The sequence below is a fragment of the Ostrinia nubilalis genome, chromosome Z, assembly GCF_963855985.1.
Source record: "Ostrinia nubilalis chromosome Z, ilOstNubi1.1, whole genome shotgun sequence".
NCBI lineage: Eukaryota > Metazoa > Arthropoda > Insecta > Lepidoptera > Crambidae > Ostrinia > Ostrinia nubilalis.
Genome location: NC_087119.1, coordinates 15,734,418 through 15,745,326, shown reverse-complemented (window position 1 = coordinate 15,745,326; position 10,909 = coordinate 15,734,418). Strand labels below are relative to the sequence as shown.

At 33.3% G+C, this 10,909-nt stretch overlaps 1 protein-coding gene across 1 annotated transcript in view; it reads right to left on the bottom strand.

Annotated features, from left to right (window-relative positions):
- Positions 1-7,750: 7,750 nt before the first annotated feature.
- Positions 7,751-10,909, bottom strand: part of LOC135086505 (serine/threonine-protein kinase OSR1-like) — a 48,947-nt gene continuing 45,788 nt past the window's right edge. Inside the window, exon 14 of the mRNA XM_063981229.1 lies at positions 7,751-10,835. Within this exon, the coding sequence (XP_063837299.1) occupies positions 10,761-10,835 (75 nt within the window). The 3' untranslated portion in view covers positions 7,751-10,760. The remainder of the gene's footprint in view (positions 10,836-10,909) is intronic.

Here is a 10,909-nt window from a genome sequence, read left to right as displayed (position 1 = left end):
AGTTTTTTTTTTACCATTGAAAAATTTAAAAACAAGCATCAAATTTTTTATGTTTTAAGTGTTTCTTAAAGATTTTAATGGGAGTTTTTGATAAACTGTTCATTGACCGGTGCCCGACCCGTTATGTTGTAGTAATATGGTCAATGTTATCGACAAATTCACTGTAATAAAACATATTATCCATACTTTTAAAAATTGCACTTTTATGGTTTCTGAGTAGTATAGTATTTGTTACGGTTAATGTGATAAATTGAAAATTATAAAGAATCGCCGGTTATTATGAATAATTACCGACAGGCGAGGTAAAAGTGATAAATTAATCACATTTGTCAGTGATTATTTCATAATGTAACCTTAATACTAACACATATCATAAAAGAGAACACCGGCTCGTGTACAGGGCTCATGGATGGACAGCCTCACATTTTGAACGTTTTGATATCAAATATTAATGTAATTTGGAAAAATCAGTTTGGACTGTTTCTTGCGTAACATTAATAATAATAATAAAACGTTTATTTCAGACATAGATCCACATTACTTTGCCATAATGTTTATAACACATTGTTTTGATTTAAAGTGAAAAATAGGTTAAGGTGTGGCGGGGGTGGCCCTTGGGCCACCCTTAAGCCGCTTATTTAGTTTTATGCACACATAAATGATCTCATGATAATGACATTTACCAAACATGAGGTAATTATTCATATAATAACCGGCGATTATTTCGCTCGCACACTCACTGCGGGCGCCCGTCACACAGTCGCGACAATAGGTAGATTGGGGTCATTGGACAAAATTCTACGTTCTCACAGACCAGACTATAGCTGTAATTTTTTAATAGTAGGGATAAAATGTTTTGTCCAGTGGATTTGTCGATAAAATTGATCATATTTAACATAACGGGTCGGACACTGGTGACCGGACACACTGTATTACGTCTCAGCATTATTGATTTTTGCAACGAAACGATAGAACATAATGGTCCGGCATTTTTTATTACATTTGAAACACCTATGCCCGTTTTCACCATCAATCCCTAATTTTTAAGTGACCCCTTTGAAAACAAAATTCATGTTATTTGTTACCATAGGGATCACTTAAAAATTAGGGTTTGATGGTGAAAACGGGCATTACTGTCGCATTTGTGATATGAATTTTACAAATTAGAATACCCAAAAGCCTGATTGTGTATTTGGTGGCCATGACCACAATCTACACGATCGGCGATAATAGGAAAGTTCAGTCGCATGGTAGTCGCATTGGACCTCTCTCGCTTGTATTCGACGATGTTATATTATTGTCTATGATCGCATTTTTTTGACGTACCTACGTGCACGAGTAGTGCGCGCGAATTGGCGCGCGAAAATATTTTTCGCAATCGTGGGCTGAGCCAAAGCGAGCGTAAATTGCGACGCGATATTTATTCTATATTTATAAAATATTTCGCAAGTAGGTAATTGGGGAATGGTACAAGTACTACGAGTAATACTTTTGGTTTAAATTACTTACTGAAAAATTACTAAACACTGCGTTACTGAAATTACACTTTTTTGACGGGGTGTATTTCCATAGAAATACAAAATAGAAAAAGTGGGCCTAACGTCTTTTTTTTTTATTAAAAACCATTATTTCTATATCGGCAAAAAAACGCATGTGTTATTTGAGATTGAGAATCTGTTTTCACTTTTTTATGATGGCCTGATAATATAATTACTGATGAATAAAATTGGAAGATTGAAATTAATATAATAAAATGAAAACACGACTTCTCGTTCATCAGCTACTGCACGCGCCGCGCCGTCCATAAGAAGTGATGAAGTATTTTTAGCGGCGGCTGCCAGCAATGAAAACAATGGGAGATTCAGCACAGCATTTAACCTTCCTATACCCGCGCGTTGGTCTCTCAGACCGACGAACTAATAATTCGGAGTTTTTTCAAAAAGTATTAACTCTATGACTTTGCGGTTTTTAGTAGCTTCATGATTTGTAGCCTGCCATTGTTTAGTGTTGGGCGATCGCTGCTGCCAAGTGTACGTGTGTCACTTTTTGCTGTTATTCGGTCTGTGAGACCGACGCGGGTATACGTGTTTCTACTTCAGGTATGTTACTATTGTTTTATGTTACAATATTATTCAATAAAATGTATTGTCATATATTAGTGGCGTTTCATATCAATTAAGTATTACTGTATTTTATTGTTATTAATTTGTTTTAGCCATTTTTGTCGTCATAATGAACGAAGAAAGGATAAGGGCTCTGTTAGAATGTGAAGATTCGGACTCCAACTATGATGACCAGAGTGACAGTGATAAGGTGGTGGATGATTTAGAAGTGCAGGAGAACAACACCGATTCTGAGCAGAAGGGTGATTTGTCAGATGCAAAAAGTATTTTTGTCATTATACGAGCATGCAGTTATGGTATGCTCCGGTTATTATTCCACTGAAACCACTGGTGATAAATACTGTTTTGTTCTTTTATATTACTAAGGATACTTCCATTTATTATATTTTATAGTAATTTTTTAGGCTTCAAAAGAAAAAAATGTTTATTTTTGTTATTAAATTTAGGCTGATGTAAAATTTTGTTTAAATTTTAAGTTTGATTTAGAGGCTGATTAAATCAAAATATCTATAAATATAAAATTTGTTTTAATTTTTTTATGCAATTATAACCTTAACGTATAATTTAAAGCAAATTATAGTACAATATAGTACACAATTATACTATAAAACACGAGCTCAACTTTCGGTCCGAGAGACCGTGCGCGGGTATATGTGTAATGCTTTTTGGCGCGGGTATACGAAGGTTAATTTTCTCTGTCAAGGAAATGGTGACATACACCTGTTTGACCTCACCTTATTGGATAAGGCCTTATTATGCCTAAAACAAAGTAACCTATTTATGTAATTATGTACTTACTTATTTTTGAAAATAGGAGACGTTGTCGAAATGAAAAACTTTGATTGCATACTAAAATTATAATATTTATTTATTTTACGACAGTAACGTGACAGTAATGAAAAGGGTTTTATAAAGAATTTCAATACAGTTTTGGTTACGGTAATCGTTACTATTACAATCGGTTCATGCCTATTTTTTAATAAAATCAATAAGGACGAAATTGATTTATAGATACATAATTTACCTAATGTTAAAATATTTCTTTTATAGCAACATCGGTATTTATTTGATATTATGCTGATATCGTGTGCAATTAGAAAGATTTAAGTACATGGTGCTGTTTTATAAGTAGTACTATAGCTAAATCAGTTGAAAATATCGTATAAGTCATTTCGTAAAAGCTGGCACAAATATATGGAATCTTTTTACTAATGAAACGACAATACTAACACTTAACAGTAAAAGTATAGACCAGGAACATGAAGAAAAATAATTGTGAATGAAGTTTTATATCAATTCAAGTCACTAGCACATCAATCTGCAACAAGTATTAAGTTGGAAACCAAAGACTTTGGAGGAATACGACATTTGCTCGGGCCGATTGTTCTATTATGAGTTTTACTTTTAATAACAATAGTACAGTAGCTTTTTGGTAATCCAGAACCTATGAAGGCATAGCTGCCTGAACAACATGAATATCTGTTCCTGGTCAAACTTTACAAAATGCAAACTTAGATGAATACTAGGATACATTAAAATACTTTAATAAATTACTTAAACAAATCAAGGGAAAAATTTGATTGGTATATGAAACTTAGGAAGAATGATTACCCATTAATAATTATGTGTCTTCCAAATAAGCTAGCTCGAATGATATGAACGAAATTTCCTTTTTTATATTATTTCTCAGAGAAACTTACGAATTTACAGGTTCGTATTAGATTCGTGTTTTGTTTGCCAAAAGTTTTTATAGTTAGTCAATGGCCAATATTAATATCATCACATTAAATTTTGGTCCAAACGAACGCACGTACATCTAATTGCAAGTTACTCTATTTCTGCCACTTTTGGTAAAAACGGTAAATACCTACGTCAAATAAATTAATTCGCATGTAAAAACTTAGCTAGCAGCAAGCACCATACGTAAAACCTACGTATTGAATTTCGTCACATTATTCGCGATGGCTTATTTGTAACTACAGACATTAATAATTTAGTTATACCTTATCTAGGAATGATTTTATTTGGCCTTCTGGGACTATTCTCTTCTCGCTGGCACACTATCGTTTGTGATAGTGGATAATCACAGAATTATAATATTGTACAATATGCTAACTTAAAATATATAGGTTCTCTTTATGACGAAAACCACAAAATTAAGTATAATGGCTGATTTACTTTTTGGAAACTGCTGATAGGAATGCTATCGTCGAAGGCCAAAGTACTCATTTGCTGTCGAGACAAACAAATGGGCCCGGACATAAGTAGGTATATCAACGACCTACATTTTTTATAAACTCGTTAAAAGCCAACATTTTACATAATTTATCGACCTATTTATACACTATACATAAAATATCAAACTAAAAATGAATCATAATTATGATGACAATAGTTACAATTCGGTTATACAAGTCTGCAAACATTAGCAAGGAAGACTAAATAGTCTTTCACTGAATTGGCATCAGGTCATATTCTAATCTGTTTACCAAAGGAAGATTTTGTGTTCGTCGTAATTTCGACCCACATGTGTGTATATCAAAAACTCGCCCAGCAAGGTACCTACAGATAATTTTACTTTAATACTAAATAATTGAAATACATGTCCACTATGATTAAGTTAAAAAAAATACACACAGCACAATTGATTTGACGTACACTTTTTAATGCAAGCAAAAATAACACATGATAACACATGACTTCATGGATTAAAATTACTATTACATGTGGATTGCTAACATGACTTATGAATTAATTTAGTGTACAAAATACGACTTTAACGAAATTATATCATCCAAACACCGATACTTTATATCCAAACATGACTAATGGCATTTATAGAAATTTTCATTTGCTAGATAACAATTAACTACAAATGGATATTATTTTTTTCTAACAAGTCTACACACCAAAGTCGGTTCTATCTACCTCAGTCAGTCTCCAGGAATTAATAGTCTTTACAATTTAGGCACCACATGGAAAATTTATGCTTAGGAAAATATGTATAAAACACATTTTGCCATTTGCGCGTGGAAACAATATTCTTGGCATCCGTAACCACAATCAATCGCAACTATCAAGTAAGATTATTTCAAAATAAGGTTTCAAATCATATTTTAAGTGCTAATCTTAATTTGAAGTATCAAGACCTGTATTTTGAAACGACGCCCAGGGATATATATCTATGTACAACCCAAAACTTGACCCAAGCAAGGATTGGTTCCACTCAAAATATTGAAACTAAGCCTGTCATCGGCTTAAATAAGTTTCAAGCTTCGTTTCGTAATACGAGCCGACGTATTAAAGATAACCAAAACCTTACAGGAGCTACCAACACCAAACTCAGTGGAAAGAAGTGTATTTGATATGGTGAAACACAACACTACATTACAGATATGTATGTCGGTAAAGACGAACTATCTTTTTTAGGATAAAAACAGTCCGCATTTGGAGTTTCTTAAATTTGTATTGTCACTTATTAAATATGAGTAAAGTGTCTCTGTCTGTAACTCCAAAGTGCATCATTTTGCCACACATCAGTAATTAGATAAATCTGTTTTTAATAAGTTTCTCAGAGCTACATGAAACAAAGACGAGTTGACGATTGTCTAGGCATTTTTTTAACTACAAGTCAGGAAACCTGACCATTGAACTATAAAATAGTCTTCGAAAAATATATCTACAGTATTTAAATAAGCTAGCATGTGAATTGCCCCAGGGGCCTACCCAGCATCATTGATACCAGGCGCAGTGGACGTTTTTCGTTGGGCGACATCATTGATAAAACGTATAGATTAATGATTTACTTTCGCGTTGAATGATATTTTATGATTATTGTAGCGGTCACTTTTTATAATTGCAAATTACTGCACAATTCTGATCACCTTCGGTGATGTTTGATATAGGGTCAGGAGGATAGACAACAATTCTGGACGATTAATGAAAACATCATCAAAACTCGTCTCATTTCATTAGCAATTAGTGTTACAATTTGAAACATGAATTATTTAACTGTATGGAGCACTTGTGGAGTTACAATTGCGAGTATTTCTACTAGCCGACATGGCACGACGAATGCCAACTGCCCAGCTTTGCTATTGAATTATTAATAGATCTTCATTGATTCAATTGAAAGCAAAATTTGTGAATAAAATTTTATATGCACTATTTATTTCATTTCTCCAATAAAGATGAAGGCATATTGTTACAATCGTCCTACTAGAATCAGCTAGTGGGAAGACGCACATTACAAGTTAGTAGAGACACATTTGAACAGTCTGATCCATAAAAGCTAGTTTATATCGTACAGTATATTATGGTTTATTACGTCAATGGCACAGCTATAAGAGCTTTTAGATATAAAATGTAAATTCTCGAATTGAACAATGGACATTAATCTAGTTACCTAGTAGGTTATATTAGGCCAGCCTTTAAACACACCTACAAAGCTCGCACTTAAGCACATAATATTAAAGAAACCATAGTTACATTTATAATCTGTCTTACACCCCGAAAAGAGAACACTAAAACTAACTCTAGATGCATCATTTGCAAACATACTAATGTAGTAAATCGACACACGCACACAATCAATGTCAAATTATAAAAGTAATAATGACAATTAGTTTTATTTAATACAATGTCTAGGTTACAAAAAGCGATGTCTCAGGAACGTATAATACAACCATACTAAGCACTGCACTTAGCGCAGGCTCAGTGAATCTTTGAAATCACTTACGGCCGCATAAATACCCAAAAATACAATAACTTATAGGGTTTACGGAAACATTAATCAGAATATATTTATTTTTATAAATTGTATTATAATATGTTCCTTCCTAGAATGGTAACACGAATATACCGTATACATAATGTATAATATTAAAACACATATAAAACGGAATTCTTACATAAAAGCAAAGGGGTTCGTACTGCTTATAGCATCAGTCAAAATCAACAATTGATTTTCGTATCCCCGAGTTTTATAACGGACTATAGGCAAGGATTTTATCATTGTAATAGCAATATTTTTACATGAAAAGGTACCAACGTCAAAATTGATTTTGTAAGAAGTTGTTCTACAAAATGTAGAATGATTGAAAGGTTTTTTATATTTTAGAAGGGCATACTTTTTATCAAACAAAAACGCGATCTAACGGGGATTCCGTTGAACAGAATGCATGGCCGATCTGGTTTAACTCTTATTGGACTTTGGTATACAAATCTGGTGTAATTTTGTGTTATAAAATATAGTCAGAGTAAATATAAATGAGTAGGGTATCTTTATAGTAATGCACCGAGCGCGGTTTTATTTATACACGTATATGCGTCGTCTGACGCACACACTGACAAAATGTATCGTGGTTAATGGGGTGTTAGTCGTGGTTACGCCGTACGTTATACCGCGGCCCGCGCGTAATTATGTTTATAACGATGGGTAAATCAATCAACCTATGGCTATATCAGTACAGTACCTGAAAAGAGGGGAAGTGCCATCCTATCTTCTGTAGAATTTTGTAAGTATGTTGTAAACTAATTTAAAAGAATACAATAGTACCTACGTAAGTAAAATTTTGCTAGTAAATTTAATGATAAATAAAAAAATACAGAAAAAAATTTACAAACTGTACACTGTACATGTTTCATAAATACTCAATTTAAACCTGTTGAGATAAATTTTACGTATGGAGTTTTCAAGTTTGCTCGTGTAAGTTAGCGAGGAGCTACCAGTACTTTCTCAAAATGCATCAAAAACCCTACTCCGGTAATCTGAAATACAAACATAGTATTTTATAATTTTACATACGAGTACGGGGTCTTGAAATACAATTAAAAATCACCTTTGCTAAAAAAAAAAATGCCTTCTCTAAACTTTTAATGCGTATTATTTTGAAGTTATTGTAAAAAATATTCAATTTCATAATCATTTTATTTTATTAAATAAATACATGATTCGTTAAAGCCACGTTTTGTTAACTTTTTCGCCCCTTTTCGAAAGCAATTTTTCTTATCTCTGAAAGATACACGTTGGTAATGAAAAACAATATAGTCAGGTCCTTGCCTATGAACAAAAAATAATTTAAAAAACTTTATAATATGGATAAACGCTCTCTACAGGAAAAAATATTTGGTATTTAAATTGAGTAATGCAGTTTTGACGATTGAATAAACTATAGCGAGAGCGACACCCTGACGTGTTTAGGCTATTATAGCTCGCTCGGGGCTCGAGTTGGCCTTCTTGTTTGTTTTTTCTATTTTGTAGTGAAATCATATGGATCAAGCGGGTTGTCATTTTAATTTGGACCTGATAGTTTCTTGAAACCTGCTTACACACTTGTTTTCTCTGAATCCATGAAAACACAATAGAAATATAATACCTAAGTTCTATTTGTTCGAGTTACATCAATTTGTACTTGACGTTGGTACGAATAGGTGATATTGACGAGGAAATATTCTACTTGACGGCTCGCCAAGCTCAAATTGCGCAGCACCATTAGAAATCGAGGAAATACGAAAATCGCTTGTTGATTTCGGTGTTCAGAAAGACCGGTTATACAACTAGCGTATCTTTATTAACATGACACCAGCTTTTTAGCCACCAGAAATCTTAAGATTACATATTGATTTATCATTTTCATATGCAGCACTTAGACGCAAGATGGGGCTTTATAATTATTTTGTTCAGTCTGTATAATAATGACCCGTAGATAATACTAATTTAAAAAAAACTGGTGTCATCAAACATTTTAGTCTTAAGACGACCGGACGACCGTGTGAATCACATACACAAAAATAAAAACACTACACGGACTATTAAAATATAAATAAAAGCTAGGAATAGTGTATAATGTACATAATACCATGATGTTCATAAGAATAGTTATAAATTCATGCATTTATACACGGAGGTTAACTAAAATGTAAAATCAGATCATAATGAAATTCGTCAATATCTGCCCTTTTTTTAGTCATCATAACTAAAACCTGAAACTCCAGTATGTTATATATATTTAAAGAGATATAGCCTGACCAGACCAGGAACATAAAAACCCTCGCCATGTTGCGGAAAATTAATGGTACTAATTTCTTTTAATGGCAACAGTAACTGAAAACTTCATTGACATGTCACCTTGCATGTCAGTCTATTGCTGTCAAAGTGTAAACAAACTTTATTTTAAATGTGCGCAATTGATTTTGTGAATTAAATTGCTAAAATCTTTTTATAGTCGTGAAAGAAAAGTGGTTCACAATGTGTTAAAGTATTTGTCGAAGAGAAATACTATGGGTTCGGACAATATTTTCATTGATTAATGTTTCCGACAAAGGTTGTCAAATTGACTGACATGTTTATCGTATAGTACAGTCAACTATGAAAATTAGCTGTGGTTTGTTTCAACTACCTATTTTAAAGTTTTTTGTCACTTTGTAAGTATTGAATTTTATGGAATTGGGAAAGAAGTACCGAGTTTGAAGCGTTCATGAGCAGACATTGTAGTTGAATATTCAAGTTCAGAATTTGATTATTGATGAATAATAATAAAATCCTACTTGCTCGATTGATGGTTTCATTTAATTTATTTAAACCAGTTTACCTATAATATAATATGTTTTTGTTAATTTATGAAAATATTAAATTAGCCTATAATCCTGAATCCTGATACATAAAGTTAGCCTATTAATTTAATACAGGTACGACTGTACCCAGTGTTGCACTATCAAATGCAATTGAAGCGCCTCTATGCCAGGGTTTTTATGTTCCTGGTCAGGCTATAAATAATATTTAATAAGTATATATTAATCATTCAATCATTGGTAAATTTGATACTCTAATAAAATTCTAATACCTGTACGAATGTAATCGAACAATAATATTTTTTCTTATAATTTAATAAATTGCAATGAACAAAATAAAATGATTCAATCGAAACAGCTTAATAGGTACTACAGACAGTAACATCATTGTTCGTGATTGCAATACATCTTCGGTATATTTTAGAAATTTTCCTCTCACTAAATAACTTTTTATAAACCAGATGTATTCTCATAGAACAAAAAGACACGTCAACGCCGCTTACATTAAATGAATTAAAAACATCTTTGGCTCGGTACAAGTTGATGGCCTGTGATGAAATACATACCACTAAACCCCGGTCCGTGAGCACGTAGAATTTTGTCCAATGACCCCTAGCTACCCATCCTTATCGCTCGCGCGTAATTATATTGCTGTCGCGACTGTGCGACTGGCACCCGCAGTGAGTGTGGGAGCGCGATAGCAACATAATTACGCGCGAGCGATAAGGATGGGTAGCTTGGGGTCATTGGACAAAATTCTACGTGCTCACGGACTAGTAGACTATAGACTACAGGGAAAACCATTTTTTTTTATTTTTTTCTATCGCCTCGTATTCTATACGGAGGTCAAAGGCCGTGCCTTTTCAACCGCTAGCACCATAAATAAATAGAAGTACATAGAATAACTAGACTAGGGGTAAGATAACTATGCTTCTACCGCTTGAGTCGGTTCTTGAGTTCTGTTCCTCTAAAGCGCTTCGACCTAGGAACAGACTCAGGTGGAGAAACTACAAGCCGATCGAGTCAGACGCAATTTTGATCAAGTTTTCCCGTAGTTAGACCTCCTTAATCAACGATGGAAATTTGCGCGAAACCTATTAACGCTTTGTCGTCGAATTGTTCGTTGGGTCCAGCAGAATTCTGTAACGAAATAAATGATATTATTGTATTGGCCCTGTTGTTCTGAATAGTGAAGTAAGGCGCGGTTTTTGTGA